A 23,659-nucleotide genomic window follows, 5' to 3' on the forward strand; every position below is an offset into this window, starting at 1 on the left:
ATATTTGGGATTCAAAACAAATTTCACTACAATGTCTTTTTTTTTTCTTTTTTTAGTTATCTTTTTCTGTTCAAAACTTAACTAAGTGTTCTTGATGTTTATAATGTATAAAACGCCATCTGCTCAAGAGTTTATACAAAAAAAATTCCGTAAGAGATTCGAAGTTTGGATTTGGTCCTCTGTTTGAGGGTTAGTCTCCTCATTTTCATCTTATAAATACATAATAGTTTTGAAAAAAATTAAATTCTTTAAGCTTATCGTATGTTTACTGGTTTTGTATGGTTCTGATACATATACACACTCTTTTTATATACTCTTTGTTATAGAGTCAAAACATTGGAAAGAAAACTAAATTTCTTTACAGCAAACAAATTAAATATAAAACAATGATAAAATATAAAGAATATCAACGATGTCAAAAGAAAGTGAATTTTAACTTATGCACAAATTGGCGAAAATTTAGCTTTGTTTTATATATTTATGATCAAGTGGAGAGAGATAACCTGCAAACGTTCCCAAAGGGTCTCATACTAAGCGAAGTTGAACGTGGCGCGCCCAAGAAAGAAATAACATTCTTATATATATATATATATTAATATATGTTAAATTTGCTCAAAATGAAAAATACACAGTATTTGCATCAAGTGCTACAAAGATCAAAAGACTGGAAAGTTATAAAAAAAAACCCACCATTGTTCATTCTTGTATTAGCGTGTGGCAAGCCACACACTCAAACTTGCAGCATAAGTGAAATCTCCCAGTTGTCTGAAAGAGAGATGTTGGGATGGATATCGGAGTTGACCCATGCCTTCTATCGTTCCCCTATCTATACTATATATTTATGTATATATATATATTGATCTTTTCAAACTAGAAAAGGTTATTGATCAACAGTGTTGTTTCAACATTTTTCTATTAATGACATGTGCAAATTTTGGATTATAGAGAACCCTAGGAGAGGCGGCTGCGATGGCGATCTAGAACATGATCTCCTTTGAGATCGTGATCTTCACATAATCTTACGTTCTTTGGCGTGAGATTACCAGGAGCGTGCTGATATTTCGTTGCTGTTACGTTTTCTCCATTCGAAGACGTATCATTCATTATCGTGATCTCTACTCCTTATGAGATAGGGATTTTCACGGAATCGCATCACTCATCACCGGTTCTCCTTTATACACACGACGATCACCATTGACAAGCCTTTGTTGATCGCTGGTGTTAAGGTGACCTTCTATTCGATTTGAATTTTCTGTCGCGTGATCTACAAGACAACTACTCTGTTACCCTAACGGAGGATGAGTCGTCCACGTTCTGCTCATATGGCGGATCTGAAAGGGAAAGGGATTTGCTACGAGGAAGATGACGAGCCCATTCAATTAACAGATCAGGGAGATTCTCCCACCATCCGCGATTACAAGCTTTCTCTCATCGGCAAGGTACTGAACCCTAAGAAACAGTCTGTGGTGAAGCTCATCCAGACCATGCCAGCGCAGTGGGAGATGCAGGACAAGATCACTGCTAATGATCTTGGTAATGGCAAGTTTCTTCTGAACTTTGCGACAGAAGAGGATCTACAATCTGTCCTTAGGCAAGGTCCCTTCCACTATAACTTCTGCATGTTTGTGTTAGTTCGTTGGGAGCCAGTGGTTCACGATGAATACCCTTGGATCATCCCGTTTTGGGTCGAGATCACGGGCATTCCTCTACATCTCTGGACGATTGGAAATCTCAAAAACATTGGGAAAAGACTAGGCCATATTGATACGGTGGAACTGTCTGCAGGACGCATGCTTATTGATGTTGATACTAGGAGGCCTCTCACTTTCAAGAGGAAGATTGCATCGCCAGAAGGTGATGAAGTTTGGATTCAGATACATTACGAGAGGCTATTCAAGTATTGTAAGACCTGTCGAATGCTTACTCACGAGGAGGCTCTTTGCCCAACGAAGGTAACGCCTTTGGCAGTCCAAGGAGAGCGATCTAATGTTTTCTCCAGGGTACAGCTCCCGGCAAATGTAGAATCTCGACAGTCTTTGCTGCGAGATAAAGAGAGAGAGAGTAGGTATGGCAGAGATGGCTATGGCAGAAGAGATCGCCGTAGTAGATCACCTCTGAGGGAGCGTAGGGCAGATGGTGGTTTTATGAATGATGCTAGGGTAGCTTACTCGCGCCGTGATGTTTCTGGAGATAGAAATGCAAGGCAACAAGGAGGCAAGGTAAGAAAGCTAGCTTCAGAATACACACGTCAGAGCTCGCGATATGCGCCTTATGGGAAGCAGAGGCCGACGGTATGGAGGGCAAAGGAAAGGTCCCCGGCACACGAGGTGTATAATGCGGACAGGAGTGGATCTCTCGCCCATGGAACGCATATGCGTTTTACTGGCGAGCCTTCTGTGCATCATTCTGATGATGAATTGGTCCATAAGAGCAGTGGGAAGAGGATTGCAAGTCAAATTGTGACACCGGCTAGGCATGACAATGATGATAATGTCACAAAACGTCCTCGCGTCTCTCCCCGGTTGTTGACTTTCTCTCCTACGAAGAAAGCTTTGCCGGTTGATGCTCAGATTATTGGAGCTCTAAATGGCATGGAAATTGTTGACCCAATCAACACAGAGGAGGAGCTACATGATCAAGAGATGCTGGCGGAAATTCAAGAAGATGACATGCTGGGGGAGGATTTGATGGACATGGAGGTAGGATCTACGAGCAATTTGCAACAGGTTGAGCGAGTGGGAGACGTAAATGCACGGGTAAAGCTGAGAACATCATCTTCTTATAAGAGTGGTGGGAGATCTGGATTCCCTTTGGGGTTACAGAATAAGAAGGCGGGTTTCTTTCGTCGAGGATCCCCGCTGGTGCGTCGCTCGTCTTCAAGAGACAACGCACATCTAGGAAAACAACGATCAGGGTCGCGTAAGAGTTCGAGAGGCAGTGCACGTAAGGTGAATGGTCTGGAGGGGTCCAAAAACTCCTCCGGAAAACATCTATGAAGATAATCAGCTGGAACTGTAGAGGGATAGGGAACGACCTCACAGTTCGACGCCTTACGTAGATGTGTCAGAAGCATCGCCCAGGACTTGTGTTCCTTTCTGAGACGAAGAATAGGAAGCCGTTGTTGCAAAACATTCAGGCTGACCTAGGTTTTGATCATTTGTTTACCGTTGAGCCACTTGGCCTCAGCGGAGGCTTAGCTTTATTTTTTATGGATGAATTTCAAGTTCATGTTTTGTTTTCAAATAACCGTATGATTGACATTGAGGCAGTCATTGATGGAATAAAAGTCTATATGACGTTTGTTTATGGGGATCCTGTATTAGAAAGACGGGATCATGTATGGAAACGTCTTACGCGTTTCTCAACAATAAGAACTGGCCCCTGGTTCATGATTGGAGATTTTAACGAAATTACGGGTCATAATGAGAAAGAGGGAGGAAGACAACGTCCTGATAGCTCCTTCCTGGCTTTTAAACAAATGCTCAATGATTGTGGTATGCTGGAGTTTCCTTTCACGGGGGACATGCTTTCTTGGGTAGGAAAGAGAGCAGGAGGGACAACTGTCAGATGTCGTTTAGACAGAGCTGTAGGAAATGCGGACTGGCATGAGAAATTTCCGCATACGGGGGTTAAGTATATGAGGTTATGGGGATCGGATCATCGTCCGATTCTTGCAGACATACTCACAAAGCCAACGAGGAGAATAAAAAAGTTTAAGTTTGACAAAAGATGGCTGGATAATGAGGAGTTAAGGCAAGTCATTCTCGAGGGATGGAAATCACCTGATCTCCCTCCTAATGCGACTATAATGGAACACATTTCGAGTTGCCGCAAAGCCTTGAGCGAATGGAGGAGACAACATAATGTTAATTCCGCGAAATTGGTGGAGGAGCTTAAGGAGAAAGTGGAGGGTCTATATGCTGATGATAATGCTACAACTGAAGTGATTGCAGCAGCTCTGAAGGAACTATCTGATGCTCTTAAAGCAGAAGAAATGTTCTGGAAACAGAAGAGTCGAGTGTTTTGGTTGCGTGAAGGGGACAGAAATACAAAATTCTTTCATGCTTTGACGAAGCAAAGAAGGGCCCGGAACAAGATAACGCAGCTCCGGGATGTAAATGGTAATGTTGTAGAGGATGAAGAAGGGTTAGTAGCCATTGCTACAAGCTATTTTAGACAGATTTTTGAATCGTCTAATCCAGAGGATATTGAAGAAGCATTGGCTCAGATTCCTACGATGATTACTGGAGCAATGAATGACAATCTGACATGCCCGGTCACTGAATGGGAGATCAAAGTAGCGCTTTTTGCCATGCATCCCGAGAAGGCTCCAGGCCCGGATGGGATGACTGCGCTTTTTTACCAGAAATTATGGGATATTGTGAAGGATGATTTAACTCATATGGTTAATAAATTTCTTTTTGAGGGGACTGTGGTAGCGGGCTTGAATGATACGAATATATGTCTCATCCCGAAGACTACAAAGCCTAATGAAATGACCCAATTTCGGCCAATTAGCCTATGTAATGTAAGTTACAAGATAATCTCTAAGGTCTTATGCCAGAGATTGAAGAGAGTACTGCCAGGCTTGATATCAGAAACTCAATCAGCTTTTGTGGCAGGAAGACAAATCTCAGATAATATTATGATAGCCCAAGAAATGTTCCACGCCCTGAGAACCAAACCAAGTGGTCGAAACAAAAGAATGGCTATCAAGACGGACATGAGTAAAGCATACGACAGGATGGAATGGTCATTTATTGAGGCTGTCATGCGAAAGATGGGCTTCTCGGAAACATGGATCGCCTGGATAATGCGATGCATTACGTCGGTTAAGTACAAGGTACTCATGAATGGACAGCCAAGAGGGAATATTGTTCCTGGTAGAGGCCTACGCCAAGGAGATCCTTTGTCTCCTTTCATTTTTATTCTATGCACGGAAGTGCTCGCTAGCCTTCTCAATCATGCAGAGAACCAAGGGAAGATAACGGGGATGCGAGTAACACGCGCGTGCCCTTCGGTATCCCACCTTCTCTTTGCTGATGATAGCCTTTTCTTCTGTAAGGCGGAGCCCCGTGAATGTGAAGAAGTAATGAAAGTGGTCAGGAAGTATGGTAAAGCATCAGGTCAATGTATCAACTTTGATAAATCATCCTTACTCTTTGGTAAGCGAATCAGTGCAAATAGTAGGCAAGAGATTAAAGATGTACTTGGAATCCAAAATGAAGGAGGAATGGGAAACTACCTTGGTATCCCGGAAGACATAAGTGGGTCTAAGTGCAAGCTCTTTGTGTTTCTCAAGGATAAGCTCATGCATAGAGTGAATGGTTGGACATGTAGGTGGCTATCAAAAGGAGGCAAGGAAGTACTGATTAAATCTATTTTGCTAGCGCTTCCAACTTATGTAATGTCTACGTTCCTTCTCCCCTTGGAGATATGCGAAAACCTAGCAGCGGCTATTGCTAAATTTTGGTGGAGTTCAAATCCACCGAAACGAGGAATGCACTGGGCGAAATGGGAAAAAGTCTGTCTACCAAGAGAGGAGGGTGGGATTGGCTTTCGTTTGATCCATGAGTTTAATCTGGCTCTTTTGGCGAAACAGCTATGGAGGCTTGTCCAGTTCCCTGACTCTTTGGTAGCCCGGGTGTTGAAAGGAAGATATTATAGGTTGTGCTCACCACTAAGTGTAATCCCAGCTAGTAGCCCATCATATGTGTGGACTAGTATCTCGGCGGCAAGGGAGTTGTTGATGATGGGAATCAGACAGAAGGTACACTCAGGATATGAAGTCAAGATCTGGCAGGATCCGTGGATTCCAACGGTGCCGGCGAGAGCAGCTCACCCTGTGGCCCCAGTTATGAACCCCAACATGAGAGTGAGCGATCTCATTAATCAGGATTCGAAGGATTGGGATGTGAGTCTTTTGGAGAAATACGTCAATCGGGATGACATACCTCTTATACGGAGCTTAGCCATAAGCTCGGCCCACCGACGGGACACATTTTGCTGGAGCTACACAAGGAATGGACAATACACGGTCAAATCTGGATATTGGGTGACTCGGACTTTACTAAAGCCAGAGGAAGAAAAGGAAGTTGTGGAGCCAAGTATTACTGAAATTCAAGCCTTTGCTTGGAAGCTGAAGGCGCCGAAGAAGATATGTCATCTTATATGGCAATTGTTAACTGGTCATGTGGCAGTAACAAGGAACTTAGTAAGACGCAAGATGAGGTGTGATAACTACTGTCCAAGATGCGGAGAACCTGAAGAATCAGTAACCCATGCCATTTTTGAGTGTCCACCAGCTATGCAGGCCTGGTTATTATCATCAACTCCAACAAGTCCGAATTTGTTTCCAGTATCAAGCGTCTACACGAACATGGATTATCTATTCTGGAGGAAAAGCATCATTGACCCAGAACAAGACAGGGATCCTTATCCGTGGATAATCTGGTACATCTGGAAGGCCAGGAATGATAAACTCTTTAGAGGTATAGACAGAGACCCATTAGAGCTGGTTAGATATGCAGAAAGTGAATGCCAAGCCTGGTTTGATGCGAATAAAGTGCCACAACTAGTGATACAGGAAAGCAACACTGAGGAACCCCAAGTCTTAAGCTTGGGGAATATTTGCTTGCTAGATGGATCATGGACATCTACTGATCACTTCAGTGGATGTGGATGGGTGTGGATGGACAATGGGAGCAACATACAGCTTATGGGGACAAGAAATATCACTAGACGCGAATCAGCCCTGCATTCGGAACTTGAAGCACTGCGGTGGGCAATGGAGAATATGCTCCAACACTCGACATGCCAGAGTTTTGGGACAGACTGCAAGGACCTGATCGCAATGTTAAAAGAACCTCATGCTTGGCCAAGCTTTGCGACGGAACTGGAGAGGATAGAGACGCTTCAAATATGCTTCCCGGAATTCAGCATCATTCATGTTCCAAGAGTGCGCAATCAGACTTCAGACTTTTTAGCTAAAACTGCGAGATCCTTCCATAGGGAGTTACTTTTTATTGGTTGTTCTATTCCGGTCTGGTTACCTAGACCACCTCTAGCTTGAGTAATAGAATGACTTTCGACGTCAAAAAAAAAAAAAAAAATGGTTATTGACAAATTAATGAAAATATTTTTTTTAAACCAAATAAGTTTGACGAAAGATATAAAGTATAGCAACAACCGAATAACAATTTACACATAATACAGACATACATATAAACAGTGTTAAACAAAAAAAACAATAAAATTTATTTTTACAACAGACAAGTTTTTAAAAATGGTAAAATTTACAAAAAAACATCAAATAGCGCGGACTACCCCTTATGATTTTAACAAAAATAATAGTATATAATAATAAATATATTGTAAGATAATTTTCACAAATTGAATATAAATTAAATATTTTTTTTCCACATCCCGCCCGTAGGGCGGACTTACCCTAGTAACTTATGTTTATGTGTTTTAAGGTTTGGTCATGACAAATCATCACTGACCCGGAATACCACAAAGATCTTTGCAAACAAGTGTAACGCCCGCCGCTCACAGCAAATGGGTCACCCATGTCCGCTCTCTCGGCCCGTGGGCTCCATCTCGTTCCAACGGTCGGTGCGTTATTTTTTCCAAGATCCGTAAATCATGTTTACTGACCCTGCAATCACCATATGACTTTTCTCCGTGCTTTAGCTTCACTCAAATGGTATCGCAAATCACTTCCCGATAGGTCATCCATCCTTCCACTACTCCAGTTCAAGCACACTTAACTCTGGAGTTCTAAACGGATGTGTGACGGAAAAGGTAAGTCAACTTTGGTGACATAGGTAGCCAAATCAATCTTCTTAAGTCTTTCTATATATCACAACTCGGGATGTTACAATTCACCTCCTCTCAAAAAATGCAACGTCCTCGTTGTGCCCCACGACATGTCTCAAGACACATCTTAGGTCAGAACAGAGATGGCTAAGCAGCTCTGAAACCACTTGTAACGCCCCAACCGCCCACAGCTAATGGGCCACCCATGCCCGCTCTCTCGGCATGTGCGACCATCCCACTCCAACGGTCAGTGCATTAATTTTCCGAGGTCCCAAAGTAATGTTTACTGACCTTGCAATCACCACATGACCTTTTCCCGTGCTTTGGTCCCACTCACACGGTAACGTGAATCATTTTCCGATAGGTTACCAATCCTTCCACTACTCCAGCTCAAGCATGCTTAACTCTGAAGTTCTAAACGGATGTGTGACTGAAAAAGTAAATCAACTTTGGTGACAGAGGTACCCAAATCAATCTTCTTAAGTCTTTGTATATATCACAACTCGGGATGTTACGACAAGTTTGATGGTCCTTTCTACAGTTGGACTGTTGTCCCTCGGGCCAAAAAGAAAAAGTTTTTTGTTGAATTTGCAGTTAAATTTTCTCTTTTAAACTTCACAATTAAAATGTTGTTTAATTTTATTCTTACCATCAATTTACTCTTCTGTTTTATAGAAAACTCACACTTGACATCCGTCACAAACCAGTGTGGTTCAGGAAAAGTTCGAGGAGATATGTGAGCAGCATATGGAAGACATGGTTAGCATATGTAGGACGTCTCGAGTGCAACCAACTTGGATTACTGATACTCTGTGAAAAGAAATGATAAAGGTTTGAGACACTCTGAAGCCCAAGCTAAGAAAGAGACGACTTCAGCGGCTCGGATGTCTGACCGTGGAGGACTTCACTACAAAAAAAAACTCTTTTCTTAGCAAGAGAAAAACTGCTATCACAGGCCCTAGATAACATATTATGAACCGTTATATCTGTTTCAGCTATAATAGGGGTGTCAAAATGGGTCAAATGGGTCAACCCAACCTATAACCCAAATGGGTTTACTGTTAATGGGTCATGAGTCAACCCAACCCATTTATTAAATGGGTTGGGTTGATCCATGACTCATTAAATTAAATAGGTTAGATGGGTTAATGGTTGACCCATCAACCCAACATCTTTATAATGAATTATTTTTAAGTTAAGACCAAGTTAGATCGAAATAAAAAAACGTTTTTTGTGGTTTTGGCGGAAAAAAGCATTTTTGCGGAAAAATAAACTTTTGCAGTTTCGGTGAGAAAACGCGTTTTGTGGTTTTTGTGGAAAACAAGTTTTTGCGGAAAAACGCGTTTTTGTGGGAAATTGCATTTTTGCGGAAAATTGCGTTTTTGCGGTTTTGGCGGAAAAATGTGGTTTTGGCGGGAAAACACGTTTTTGGGTTTAGGAGGGAAAACGCGTTTTTGCGGAAAACGCGTTTTTGCGGAAAACACGTTTTTGCGGAAAACCGCATTTTTGCGGAAAACCGCGTTTTTGCGGAAAATTGCGTTTTTGCGGGAAAACGCGTTTTTGCGGGAAATTGCATTTTTGCGGAAAAACACGTTTTTGCGATTTTGGCGGAAAATGCGGTTTTGGCGGGAAAACACGTTTTTGTGATTTTGGTGGGAAAAATCGTTTTTGCGGGAAAACTGATTTTTACAGTTTTGGCGGAAAATTGCATTTTTTGCGATTTTGGCGGAAAATGCGTTTTTGCGGTTTTGGCGGGAAAACGCATTTTTGCGGGAAAACGCGTTTTTGCGGGAAATTGCGTTTTTTGCGGTTTTGGCAAAAAAACACGTTTTTGCGGTTTTGACGGGAAAACGCGTTTTTGTGGTTTTGGCGGGAAAACGCGTTTTTGCGGTTTTGGCGGAAAAACTTTTTTTCGCAATTTTAGCGGAAAAAAACTTATTTTTGCGGTTTTAGTGGAAAATGCATTTTACTACCGAATAAATGATTAAACTTTTGAGAAACTCATGATTTTCCAATTCTATCAAACCTTAGAATTGAGTGGTTTACTCATGGTTTTATTAATTGAAAACAAAATGGGTCAGAGTTGACCCAACCCAATAAACCCATTAACTTCCTAACCCTTTAACTTGTTAACCCATTAACCTATTAACCCATTAACATGTTAACCCATTAACATGTTAACCCATTAACCCATTGGATCAAAAATAAACAGTTCATTTGGGTTAATGGATCAACTTGGGTTGGGTCAACCCATGGGTCATGACCCATTTTGACACCCCTAAACTATAATAAGTCTCCCACTTACGATTATAGTTTTGTACAAGCTATTGTATCAGAGACATATGATAGAAGGGTTTATAGTTTGCTATTAGATAATGAATATTATAATAACGTTTATTTAGAGCATTATAGTTAAAAATAAAATAAATTTTATTTATAAATTAAAATCTGTATACAAATAAATTCTGGTTTACAACACTAAATCAGAATTAGAAAAAAAAAAGAAGTAAAACCAGAAAAAAAAAATCTAAACCTAATGTCATCATCTTCTTAGTTGCCTAGGTCCTTCAACCTTAAATCCTCCTCCTCACTGGATCTCAAAAATCTTCTTCTTCCAACCTCCAGCCGTGTGACGTGAATCCAACGACCACCACATCACCTTCACCACCAATCTTTTTCACCACACCACCACCAAACATCACCTTTTTCTGCTGCAACAACTCTTCTACAAAGAACAAAGATAAATTCAGGAAAAAACATACTATCTTAGGAAGAAGAAATAATATTTACGTATATCATCATTTACCAATTAGTATCCATAACAAGAAGACGTAATCTTACGTATCATGTAAACCATAAGCATTGAAAACATTGTTGGAAAAAAACTATTTGAGATGGAACAGGGAAGGTTCTTTAGACAAGATACCTTGATGAAATCTTGATCGAACACAGCCTCCACCTCAAAATCATGTGCCTACTTAGAACACAAGGAGCAGCCATATAAGTTATCAAGTATAGTTTAAAGGAAGCAAAATATGGTTAATTGGTTATCATCAAAAACACTTTGAACGTTTAGATGAAGCCATGATTGAGAAGCTAAGCATTTTTACCTGATCATGGATGAATGCTGTTCTGTCACATCCATCACCAATTGAATCCGAGTTTGGTCTCTCCACTTTCCCCTCTTGAAACTTGGCTAGCTCAACAATTGAGTCAACGTTGCTACCTGATAAGAGATGACAATGAAGCTGATAGTACATTGGTGACTAAATATGTGGAGGAAAAAGAAGAGGGAATTTCCATCTCGCCAGAGAAAGAAGTGCAGGAAAAAGTTGCAGGTGAGGAACAATTCACAGAGGAGTTAAATGAAGTGGCCCGGGTTGAGTTCAAAGAAACAGAGGAGGAAAGTTGGTTGAATGTCTCACCTGGGAAGGTTGGTAGGAGCACAGAAAGTAAGCCGAGTTCAGAGACAGTGATATCTCCATCACGTTTCCAACTGTTAGAAGATGTAGAAGACGAGCAGATGAGTAGTCGTAACAAGGATATACAGACATATATTTCTAAGGATCCTAATCATCCTACGGAAGAAGTTGAGGAGGGAGAAATATCAGGAAATGAGGTTTGAGTCCCACGATCAGAAGATACGACGACGGGAGTTGCGCAAAGCACCAAACATGCTCGATCTGCTAGGAAAGTAAGTCGAACGATGCAATTTGCTATGGCTGCTAAGGTTGGAAAACCAAGTGGTAATAGCAAGAAACACATTTCCAAAAAGAATTGATAATGTCGAGCTTCTTTTGGAATGTTTGCGGTCTAAACAAATCTATAAAACATTCCGTAGTAAAGAAGTGGGTTGAAGAGAGGCAGTTTGAGTTTGGTTGCTTGATAGAAACGAAAGTGAATGAAGGAAAAGTTCCAAGGCTGATGGGAACTATTTTTAATAATTGGTCGATCCTAACAAACTATGAATATAGTAGGTTAGGAAGGTTATTGTAATGACCCTGCTCATAAGTAGAAAAGTCAAAGACCTTGACCTTAGTCGTGGTCGAAACGAGGAACGGTCATGGTCGAAAGACAGTTTTCTGCCGGTACGAGAAAATCGATAAAAAAAACCGAGCAAGAGGAGATCGACGTTTTGAAACCGAAGAAGGAGAAGCATTGTCTAAGTAAATCAAGGAATGAGTTTTCTCATTTGAAGAAGAGGTTTAGAAGTTGTTGACATGGAGAAGAAAGTGAAGACGCGATGACATGGCGACCACCGATTGGATTCAGAGGAGTGACGGAGCGATACGCGTGGCAAACTCTCATTGGCTGGAAGAAGACTTGGCGACCAAGTTACGAAGCTTCTAGAAGACAAGACTTGGCAACCAAGCAACGGTAAAACTTGGGGAGAAAGGTAAAAACCTTCCGGAAGCAAGGTTACTTGTCGCGGAAGATTCGTAGTGGGACATGTGTCCATTTTTCCTCATGCATATGTGCCATTTGTCCAGCCCAGCCTCAGTCCTCCATTTCTATAAATACCAGACCCCTCCCTTTCATTTTTCTCATTCAAAACCGTGAGAGCTTACCTTAGAGAGAGAGTGGTGAGTTAGAGAGAGAAACCGAGAAAAAGAGTGTTTTCGGGTAGTTTTTAGTTAGCGTTTTTGGGGAGATAGCTAGGGGTGCTGGATAGTCTTTGTAGCCAGTAGCCAAGGTGGGTTTCCTGTGTGTTTCTTGTGTGTGTGTTTTGTATGCAGGTTCAAGCTTGACCAACGGGTCTTAAACGGAGACTCGGGGCATAGTTAATCGATTTTCTGCAGGGCCCCGGGGAAAGTGTGTGCTGCTGCATACATGTTGTGTGATTGATTGTTTGTTTGTTTAGTTGTCACTCGCTTAGTTATTAGTCTTAGTCTAGACTTAGGTGCATCGAGGTTTGAGGTTAAGCTCCCTCATGCTAAGTAGTGTTTGTGTGTGTGTTGTCTAGACTAGGGCGAGTGATTGTTATGCTTTGAGTCTAGATGTGCGTGGAGGTTAGAGGTGGAGCTCCCTCATGCTTGTTGCTTGTTTGTGTGGCATATAGTCTAAAGCATAGGCCATCTCAGGGTTAGATTAGGGAAAGCCTAATTCTCCGAAGGTGTTCGAGACCATGGAGTTAGATTGGGCGATACCCAATTCTCACTACAAGAAAAATGCTCATTGTTAGCGCGGGTTATATGCTATGTTAGAGTTTTGATAGCGAATTCACAACTGCTGTGTATACGGCAGCCATCATAGGTAGGCCCCCTACAATAGCGTTTTTCTTTGATGCTACGAAATGTACGTTTACGATAGCATTAATTAGCTGATGTTATTAATGAATCTACGGCACAGTTATTTTTTGTTACAAATTGATTATGATACGTATTGTGTGCCATGGTAGCAACGTCTACAATAGCAATAGCTTATTTTGGTAATTGCTGTGGATAAGTGCTATACTAAAGTTTTTAATAGCTTAGAAATATATTATGATAGTTTACATTATATGAAATATTTAATGCTATGCTTTACAAGCATAACTGTTTTTTTTTTAGCTATTGTTATTTTGTCCACGAGCTATGAATTTGCATTTTCGAAAATTTGTAATAAAAAAAGCAGAAACTTCATAACAAACTAACACAATCATAAAATAAGTTTGACATACATAAGTCATTACACATAAGTGTTACTGATGCAGTTCTAAAACACAAACCAAAGTCATAAGCAATAATATCATACATCAAGTTCATTAGCCTAGCTTAAACACTAGCTAAATCTGGACCTAAGTTCTTCATTCCCTCAGCTGCTGCAACAATGAAAACTCTGATCAGTTATGCAATTACATATGCAGGTTTAAACACACAAAACAGAATACTTACAGCAGCTTAAAATATGACCAATTTATCAATTGGCCATGCAATTGATGAACCGTGTGCATCTTTCAAACTCTCTATTTCATCTGATTTCCTCCAAACTTCGGCATCATCTACGAGCACTGCATCTACCCACACTCTAGCTGCTTTTGGACCCAAGCGCACAAAGTGGACCAGTTGAGTTGGGTCTGTTGAATGGATACGACCTTCAGCAACAACTTGTTTCCTCTCACCAATGTCCATCAATTTGCACTTCTGATTCTGTTTCATTGTCTGAGATCCATGCTTAAGCTGACACTTTACAATAGACATGCACACAATTCAAAACACAGATATTAATCTGACAGATGATTGAACATATAAGTTAAAAATTTACCTGATCAGTTGCAGGAGACTCGTCAGTATGAATTGATGTTGTTGCTCCTGATTTTGCACCTTTTCTACCACTTGTATCAGTAGGCGATTTATAACCAACCGATGTAACTTTCATACCCGTAGGAGATTGTCCTCTTGTTGCTTCTGGTGGATTGTCAAAGACAACTTTGCTAGCAGGCCATGACATAAAAGAATGTAAGCAGTCCTCCAGGTAGGAATGATCCATCGTAGGCCTCCATAAATATGTTCCATGCTCATGTACAACATCCAAGAATACTTTAACTGCTTTAGGTCCTAGAGGAAGTCCATTAACCAATGCTTTTGGTTCTTTTGTCTGCCAACGCCCTTCACCAACAACTACACTATCATCAGACAAATCCAGAAGTTTGCATTTGTTGAGAGAATTTGCTCTTGAGCCCTATCAAACACATTCAGAAAAAGAAGTTATCATAGGCGAAATCATGACCTTATTAACTATGTAACTGCAAGAATGAAAAACATTTACCAGTGGTGCAATGTCTTCATGTTCAAGCCCCAGACCTAGTTCCACGCATTTTTTCTTCGGCCATGCAATAATATGACCAACAGCTTCCTTAATTGTGCACATGTTAGTCGCAGGTCTCCAGAGGAATGCTTCAGGTTCAGTAGCTTCATCAACCAAGACTTTAACATCATTAGGACCTAATCGACTGTCATTCACTATGTCTTCAGGGTCAGAAGAAATGATACGACCCTCAGCAACGTTTCCATCTTCATCAGCCCAGTCAATGAGAAGACACTTCTTTTGTGGTATCTTGTTCACACTCTGTTAAATGTTCAGTTGTTAAAGTATAAGAGTAGTGTAAAGTAGAAAAAAATGCCATTGATCTCATATAAATTGCTTACTCTTGCAGCCGAGTTTTCCCCCACTTCATTGTCATCTCTCTGTAACATAAACCCAACACAAAGCTTATTATTATGTGATAAGCACTTGGAGATGTATTCTTGGAGATGTAACTAACCTGGTTTTTTACTTTCGCAAGTTCAGACTGTAGTTCATCAACCTTTTGCATAAGATGAATTTGTGTCTGTTGCATTTCAGAAATTGACTTCTGGTTGACATTGAAGCAAGCTAATTTCGTCTTACTAATATTCCTCCCCATTGCTCTCATACGACCAGGATTATCAGGTCCTAAGACCTGGATGAGCGTATCTTCATCCAGATTTTTTCCACTCTGACTACCACCCTTAACAATCTCAGCTGCCTTTTGCTGTATACCACATTACAATTAACAGAAAAAGTTATAAGATTGTCTTAATAGGAGGAACAGATTATGTTATAAACTTACAATCTTCTCGGCAGCATTTGTGTTGATGGGAGTTCCATCTTTTCTTGTACGTGACCTCACCCAGACTTTAAGTCTCGACACTTCAGATTTGTCTTCAGAACTATTTTTCTGTTGCAAAATTATATGTCAACAGCCTTGTCTACAGATAAAAAAATGAAACCAAAATCTGAGATAATATGCTTACCATCTCTTCTGCTAGTCTAACCATTCCCTTTCTACTACAAGTGTGAGGAATCTGTTTGCTTCTCCTCTCTTTGTAGCTATCACTCAGAACCTATCATTTCGTAATAACGATCTTATTAATCTAGTTAGTAATAACGATCTTATTCATTTAAGAATTTATACCTTGAATTCTTGGCTTGTTTTTAGCTTCACAAATTTGCGCCACTCAATTGGATGAACATTCTTAGGTCTGAGATTCATCCTTTGTTGGTTATTTTCAGCTTCATTGATTTGGGTAACAAGACGTGACTTGGATGATCTCCACAAGGCTCCCATCTGCTTAAGAACTGCAACCCTTTGGTGGTCCTCATCAAGTTCAAACCTTGCCTGCACACATAGTTAGCCAACCAATAATCAATAACTTGATGTCTGTTCAGAAATATATATGCTGTTATCGTTTAGAAATTGTCACCTGGACTGATTTCCAAAGCACTGTCTTCACTTCTTCAGTAATTTTTTTCCAATTTTCAACTGTAACAGGCACGTGCTCCCTTACCAACGGACCCAAATATGAAGATAGCTTGACTGAACCAGGACCATAAGCTTCTCCCATAAAAGTGAAATCGACATGAACTCTGGTATTTGGATCTTTGGCTAGGTCTCTCATCATTGTTGGACCACGCTTTCTCTTACGGGAGGTTCCACCTTCAGCCTCTTGAGTATGTTCTATCTCACCTTCAGGCTCGTCGCCATTATGTTGCTCTGGTGGACGCTCCTCTTCCTGTTGTTGTTCCTCCTCATGTTCCTCTTCCGGTTCTCGTTCCTCCACATGTTCCTCTTCCTGTTCCTGTTGCTGCCCACGTTCCTCTTCATGTTCTTCTTCATGTGTTTGGATAGTACAAACGAACTCAACTTCGTCATCATCTGCCTTTTTTGACTTCTTTGCTTGTCTCCTTCCACGTTTAGTCTGCTTTGCCCGTCCCATCTTAATTCACCTGAAATATAATAAGAAATACATAGTTAACTTCATACTCAACAGAACACTGAAACAATCACACAACAACCTCAAAACAAGAAACAACCAAACAAGCAGACAATGACCAAGCAAGTACCACAATCAAAAACAAAAACAAGCAATGATATCATCAATGTAAATAAGGCAACTTCGTCACACATATATCCCTTCACAATCAGTTCTGACATTCTCAGCATCATCAATGTCAACATCCAAGTCAACATTCGACGGTAGTGGCCCAATATCTGCATTTCCCTCTTGAATATCTTCCTTACTGTATCTTCTAGAAGGACCTTTCATGACAATATACCAGTTTGATGACTCATCTTCTCTGGAGTAAAACACTTGCTTCGCTTGAGATGCTAGAATGTAAGGGTCACTTGCAAAGGAGGCTTGACTTTGATTCATGTTCACAAGCGTAAAACCATCTTCAATCTTTACTCCATTACCCTTAACTGCCCATTGACATCGGAACAGAGGAACATAGAAGACATTGTAGTCGATCAAAATGATGTCTGTCACCCTGCCGTAGTAAGATACTAAATCTACCACCTGTGATGTATCTTTTGCACTAGCTCTACACACTGCTGTAGCCTCATAATAGACCCCACTATTCTGACTTTTCCTATCAACTGACACTGTGTGAAACCTCTGCCCATTAACAATGAATCCTGTATATGATCTCGCAGAACAACGTGGACCATAAGCTATCCACTTAAGTGTGTCGTCATGTTCTGCAGAATCAAGCGGCACCTGATAAAGAAATAACAAGTCAATAACAAGTAGGCAGTCTATAAGAGGAGAATTGTATAATGTAATTCAGTACCTTCTCTTTTAGCCAGGAAGCAAAATTCTTAGTATGCATACTCCATAACGTTGATGCATCTCGCCGACACCTTCCATCTGTGTCTTGTAAATATTGTAGATGCTCACTAGTAGCAGATCAAAATAGAAATAAATTAGAAAAAGTTATTGATTGTAAATAAAAACTATGTAATGAAAGATAAATTTATACTTACTCTACATAAGGTTCGACCAGAGCCATGTTTTGGATGATAGCAAGATGAGCAATTCTCTTTTCCGTTTCAGTGAGAGTTACTGAAGTAGCAGTGGTTATTGGACGACCCTCTAAGATAGAATTGTTCTCATACTCTGTGTTTCTATCCTGTTTCTCTTGAACATTTGTTGTTTTCTTCAGGAACTCACTGCAAAACCGGATACATTCCTCAGCAAGGTAGCACTCAGCTATGCAGCCCTCTGGTCTTGCAGGATTTCTAACAAAGTCTTTGAGGACTTTCATGTACCTGAATCAAATCAATAAATGTCAGTTTTGGATATGTTTGTAACAGAATGAAAAAAAAAATCATATCTATCTACCTTTCAAACGGGTACATCCATCTAAAGTGGACTGGTCCACCAAGCCGAGCTTCTCTTCCTAGATGGACAGTCAAATGAAGCATGATATCAAACAAACTTGGAGGAAAGTATCTTTCAAACAAGCACAGAGTCTCAACAATCTCAGCTTCCATAACCAGAAGCTTCTCCATGTCAATCACTCTTTGACACAACAGATTGAAGAAAGAGCATAATCTAAAAATTGCAAGCCTCGGTCCTTTTGGCAGCAACCCTTTAAGTGCAATCGGCAGAAGTTGTTGCATCAAAACATGGTAGTCATGTGATTTCAGACCAGAGACTTTACAGTCATCCAACGAGACACCTCTTGATATGTTAGAACAATATCCATCTGGCCCTTTGAAGTCAAATAGACGCCTGCAAAATATCTTCTTTTCTTGCTTGGACAAAGACCATGGTGCTGGAGGGAGATAGGTTCTTTTTCCTTGCACTCTAGGGTGCAAATCCGGCCTAATACCAAGCTCCTCCAGATCCTTACGAGCGGCAAGGCCATCCTTAGATTTCCCACAGTGCAACAACGTTGAAACTAAGCTTGCAGCAACATTTCTCTCCACATGCATTACATCTAAGTTGTGCCTCACCGGGAGTTCCTACACATGAGAAATAAAATATCATATTTAAGTTAAGAAAATAACAGTGATGAGGAAAAAAAAACTAAGCAAATGAAATAATAATCTACCTCCCAATAAGGTAGCTTGAAGAATATTGACCTCTTCTTCCATCTAGATAACTCATCCTCATCTACTAGTACTTCTTCCTCTTCATCTGATTCACTCGACATACCCTCAATATCAGACCCTAAATCAGTTGAACCCTGCATCATTTTTCTCTTACTGGCAGACCGTTTGAAATTTCCAAAATCATTGTGAAAATTTCTCAGATGTTGAGAAATATCACGCCCAGTAAGTATTCTTCCCCTTCTCCCTTGTTCTACTTTTCCATCAAACCATTTCTTCTTTCCTCTAAAACTGTGAGTTGGTGGCAGACCCTTTCTATGACCCATATACACATGCTTTCTGCTGAACTTCAACCACATGCTCTCTGTATTTTTTCCACATAACGGACATCCCATTTTTCCCTTTACTTTGCAGCCTGCTAGATTCCCATAAGCTGGAAAATCGCTGATTGTCCAAAGCAGCATCGCCTTTAGTCTAAAAGCTGATCGAGTAAGAGCGTCGTATGTTACCTCTCCAATGCTCCACAGAGTGTTAAGATCGTCGATTAGGGGTTCTAAATACACATCTATGCTATTACCAGGCTGATGTGGACCAGGAATCAGCAAAGAAAGCATGATGTTCTCCTTCTTCATGCACAGGTCTGGAGGTAAGTTGTAGTTAACTAGCAGAACAGGCCAGCAACTGTACATCGAGTTCTTCATGTTGAATGGATTGAATCCATCTGTTGAAAGTCCCAGCCTCAGGTTCCTTGCTTCATCTGCAAACGTAGGGTATTTGGCATTCATATGATCCCATGTCACAGAATCAACAGGATGACGCAGCTTTCCATCACTGCTTTTGTTGGTAAAGTGCCACCTCAAATCCTTGGCCATTTCTTCAGACCGGAACATTCTCTTCAGTCTTGGTATTACAGGGAAGTAACGGAGAACTTTCTGTGGGACGCCTTTCTTCGTCTCACCCGTGTGGACATTAGTCTTCCACCTTGAAGCCTTGCATTTAGGACACTTATCGAGCTTCTTGAACCTCTTTCTGAATAGGCAGCAGTCGTTGCCACAAGCATGGATCTTCTCGTAGCCCATGTCAAATGATTTCAAGAACTTCTTCACGTCATAGAGTGATGTGTGCAAGACATTTTCTTCAGGTAACATGTCTGGCAAGGTCTCTAGCAAATCATTGAAGCTCTTGTCAGACCATCCATTCTGAGTCTTCAATCTGAACAACGAAACAATTGCAGATAACTTGCTATGGCTTGAACAGCTCGGATACAATGGTGTTTCAGCGTCAGCTAGCTTTGCCAAGAACTCATCTTCTCTCTTGTCCTCTCCCTCTGCCATATCAGATAGATTCCCCATACCAGCTAACTCTTCATCAAAACACTCAGCAGCTCTGAACAACCCATAGATCTCATCGTTCCACTCACTTCCTTTGCTTTCATCAGCAACCTCTGCGTTCAACTCTCCATGTAGATACCAATCAGCCCGCATCTTATAACCCTCCTCCATACCCCTAGTAACAAGATGATCAAGTACCACACTTGCTGAATGTCGAACTATGTTACGGCAGTCAATACACGGACATACAATAACATCAACCCCTCCCATTGCTGAAGCCACATCCCGGACAAACTTTGAAGCCCCTCTCTCATATCCAGGATCAACTCTGCCATTAACAATCAAAAGAAAAACAAAAGTAAACAAGTTAAGTCAGTAATCACCAAATGAAACATGAGATACACGCTTAAGCTCATTACCTGTTTAGATGTACCCAAGCTTTGTCCATAATGCTGTGTTCGAACCTAAGTTGAAACCTTTTGTAACAAAACGAACTTATAACATAACACATAAGAGTCAGAGGATGTAATGATATAGCAAAAATATTCAGAGCATGAAACGATACCAACCAAATAAAAAGATAACTGGAATAAAACAGGAAATCAAAGCAACCAACATATCAAAGCAACCAAGAAATTAAAGCAAAAAAATAAAACTTCGATTTCAGCTTAACACTGACAGAGATATCGAAATTGTGACTTCCTATACCTAAGAGATGTAGAACAGGAGTTGAATCGGAGCTGGGAGAAGCGGCGATGAAGGAGAGTGATGGAGAATCGAGGAGGAGATGGAGAATCAGAGATGGAGAATCAAGGCGGAGATGGAGAATCGAGGCGGAGATGGAGAACCGGAGATGGAGAATCGAGACAGAGATGGAAATAGAGAGAGAAGGAGATGGAGAATCCAGATTGATTTCTCTTAGAGTTTTGTCGAGAAAGGGGGAAAATGAGAGAGAAGAGAGGGAACCCCGATTAGAGAGAGGGAAAACAGAAAATATTAGCTAATTTTTACTAAGTGTTTCGTGGAAAAGCTAATTTTAGCTTCCCGCTTAGCAAAACTCTATCATAGCATTTATATAATGCTAACCTATACTAAAAAAAAAATTCACTCATCAACGACAGCAGTTCAGTGAAACGTGCTATAACAATGTGCTATGAATAGCAACTTTTTTTGTAGTGTCTCTAGTGGTGGAGTGACCTACTCTCCATGGCTTGTCACGTGAAGTGGGTCGCGCCCATGGACAAGCGCTGCATGACGATGCGGCCCGGGTTAGATTGGGAGAAGCCTAATTCCCGGAGATGATGTTTTCCGACCATGTGACTGTTGTGTTTGTGATCGGGAGTGTTCAGTATGGAGATGTGTTAGGGCTCCGATGTGTTGGGATCCCAGGATGTGTGTCATCCGAATTTTTGTTTGTGTAGATCGAGTCTAGGATCGAGTCTAGCTTTCTTTTGTGTAGTTAGGCCTCGGTGGTGAGACCATTTGTTTGTTTAGTAATTGCTTGTTTGCTTGCTTGCTTGCTTGTTTGTTTGTTGCTTCTGCTGTGTTGTTTACTAACCAATTGTTGATTGTGTTTGGGGCATGGGCTGAAGGGGGTCATTGTTGTTTATTTTTGGAAACTCACTGAGTAATTCCGATTACTCATTCCCTCTTCTACTATGCAGGTAACCCGTAGGTAGGAAGCTTAGGACGCAGCGGAACAGGAAGCGGCCGGTGTAGATTGGAAGTGGCATAAGCATAAGCGGACTATCTTTTGGAATGTATAATTACTTTCTTTTCATTTTGGCACTAGGCTGTGAGCTCAAACTCTGATATTTTGTATTGTAATGTTTTGTAAAACGCTTTCTACCTATTATTAATAAAATGTATGTTTATATTCGTAGTTGTGTGTTAAATGATACTAGACCTTGTCCGGGTCGACACAACTCGATGATTGTGGTACGGGTTGTGAAGCCTTAGGCCATGACATCGAGGTCATAGCAAACTGGAACGGATTGGTCGAGAGTCTTGATTTGTTCTTGATTCTTGGTCGAACCGGTACGGTGAGCTATAATTGTGGCGCTCCTGGGACGTACCGGGTTAGTCCGGCCTAGTACGGTCCGGGGGTGTTACAAAGGGTTGTGTGGAGGAGCAATGTGAGACTCACTCCTTTCTTTAAGAGTAGTCAAATGATCACTTGTTCAGTGAAGTTGGAATCAATGGAGGAGGAGTTTTTCTGTTCGTTTGTTTATGCATCAAACGAGGAGGAAGAGAGAAAGGAGCTGTGGAGAGATTTGAGTGATCACCACAATGCTCCGATAAGTGGCAATAAGCCATGGATGATTTTTGGGGATTTTAATGAAACGTTGGATATGGCAGAGCATTCAAATTTTGATAGCTCACCTATGGTCACTTCAGGGATGAGAAGTTTCCAAGACGTGGTCAACCTGTGCTCTCTAGCTGATATGTCCTATCATGGACCTTTACTTACTTGGAGCAACAAGAGAGGATCTGGTCTCATTTCAAAAAAATTAGACAGGGTCCTAGTAAATGAAGTTTGGAGTCAAATATATCCATGTTCCTACTCGGTGTTTGAAGCAGGAGGATGCTCTGATCACATGAGATGCCGGATTCAAATTTCAGCTCAACAAAGACAGGCTAAACGCAAGCCTTTCAAATTTGTTAATGCTGTTACTACTATTGATGATTTTCTGCCAATGGTGCATGATTATTGGGAACATACGGAACCGATCTTCCTCTCTACATCGTCATTATTCAGGTTTTCCAAGAAGCTTAAAGGTCTGAAACCCTTAGTTAGAAATCTGGCTAAAGACAGAATGGGTAACCTCGTGAAGAAGTCAAAGGAAGCTCATGCGGATCTCTGTCTCAAACAAGAAAGATGTCTGCTCCATCCCTCATCTGAGAATTTGGAAAGGGAAAACGCAGCTTTTACACGATGGGAACTAGTCGCTGGCTTGGAAGAAATTTTTTTAAAGCAGAGATCAAAACTTCACTTGTTAACAGTTGAGGATAAGAACAACAAAACGTATCATCGAGCTATTGCTACAAGAGAAGCAGCAAATAGTATCAGAGAAGTCCTATGTCGAGATGGCACGTTAACTAGAGAAGAAGATGAAATAAAAGCATAAGCAACAGGGTTTTTTCAAGAGTTTCTTCAACACCAACCAGAAGACTTTGAAGGCATGACAGTGGATAGTCTCCAAGAGCTACTTCCCTTCCGCTGCTCAGTCTCTGATTCACTGGTGCTATTACAAACAGTTACTAAAGATGAAGTAAAGGATATTCTCTTTGCAATGCCAACGAATAAGTCTCCTGGGCCAGACGGTTTTAATGCAGAATTTTATAAATCTACGTGGGGAATCATTGGTTCAGAGTTTGTAACGGCAGTTCAAGCTTTCTTTGAGAAAGGTTTTCTTCCTAAGGGGATAAACTCCACAATCTTGGCCTTGATACCGAAAAAACAGAAGTGATGGAGATGAAGGACTACAGACCTATCTCATGTTGCAACGTCATTTATAAGGTGATATCCAAACTCTTAGCCAACAGGCTAAAGAAGATCTTGCCGCAGTTTATTTCGGCAAATCAATCAGCTTTTGTGAGTGAAAGACTTCTGATCGAAAATCTTCTTCTGGCTACAGAACTTGTGAAAGATTATCACAAAGAAACTATCTCA

The 23,659-nt window shown here is 40.9% G+C and overlaps 3 protein-coding genes across 4 annotated transcripts; 1 reads left to right on the forward strand and 2 right to left on the reverse strand.

The window, feature by feature from the left end:
* Window positions 1–3,292: 3,292 nt before the first annotated feature.
* LOC125607277 lies at window positions 3,293–8,634 on the forward strand. The gene is made up of 4 exons (XM_048777182.1): window positions 3,293–4,999; window positions 5,171–6,107; window positions 6,201–6,958; window positions 8,536–8,634. The coding sequence occupies exons 1-4, from the start codon at window positions 3,293–3,295 to the stop codon at window positions 8,632–8,634; spliced, it is 3,501 nt and encodes a 1,166-aa protein (XP_048633139.1).
* A 4,747-nt stretch (window positions 8,635–13,381) lies between these two features.
* LOC111210986 (X-linked retinitis pigmentosa GTPase regulator-interacting protein 1-like) lies at window positions 13,382–20,844 on the reverse strand. 2 transcript variants are annotated; one of them, XM_048777253.1, is made up of 9 exons: window positions 20,695–20,844; window positions 16,023–16,545; window positions 15,734–15,937; window positions 15,573–15,662; window positions 15,389–15,496; window positions 14,566–15,310; window positions 14,062–14,478; window positions 13,692–13,982; window positions 13,382–13,618 (listed from the first exon to the last, which is right to left on the reverse strand). In XM_048777253.1, exons 2-6 carry the CDS (start codon window positions 16,533–16,535, stop codon window positions 14,942–14,944), a joined length of 1,284 nt encoding a protein of 427 aa, XP_048633210.1. In that variant the 5' UTR covers window positions 16,536–16,545; window positions 20,695–20,844; the 3' UTR covers window positions 13,382–13,618; window positions 13,692–13,982; window positions 14,062–14,478; window positions 14,566–14,941. The 2 variants fall into 2 exon arrangements, with proteins under 2 accessions (XP_048633210.1, XP_048633209.1); XM_048777252.1 differs by having other exon boundaries at window positions 13,382–13,982.
* On the reverse strand, window positions 17,378–20,765 carry LOC111210985. Its single transcript, XM_048777251.1, has 4 exons — window positions 20,406–20,765; window positions 18,658–20,314; window positions 17,943–18,568; window positions 17,378–17,869 (listed from the first exon to the last, which is right to left on the reverse strand). The coding sequence occupies exons 1-4, from the start codon at window positions 20,495–20,497 to the stop codon at window positions 17,581–17,583; spliced, it is 2,664 nt and encodes an 887-aa protein (XP_048633208.1). The 5' UTR covers window positions 20,498–20,765; the 3' UTR covers window positions 17,378–17,580.
* Window positions 20,845–23,659: the final 2,815 nt, after the last annotated feature.

Source organism: Brassica napus, chromosome A3 (genome assembly GCF_020379485.1).
Source record: "Brassica napus cultivar Da-Ae chromosome A3, Da-Ae, whole genome shotgun sequence".
NCBI classification, from domain to species: domain Eukaryota; kingdom Viridiplantae; phylum Streptophyta; class Magnoliopsida; order Brassicales; family Brassicaceae; genus Brassica; species Brassica napus.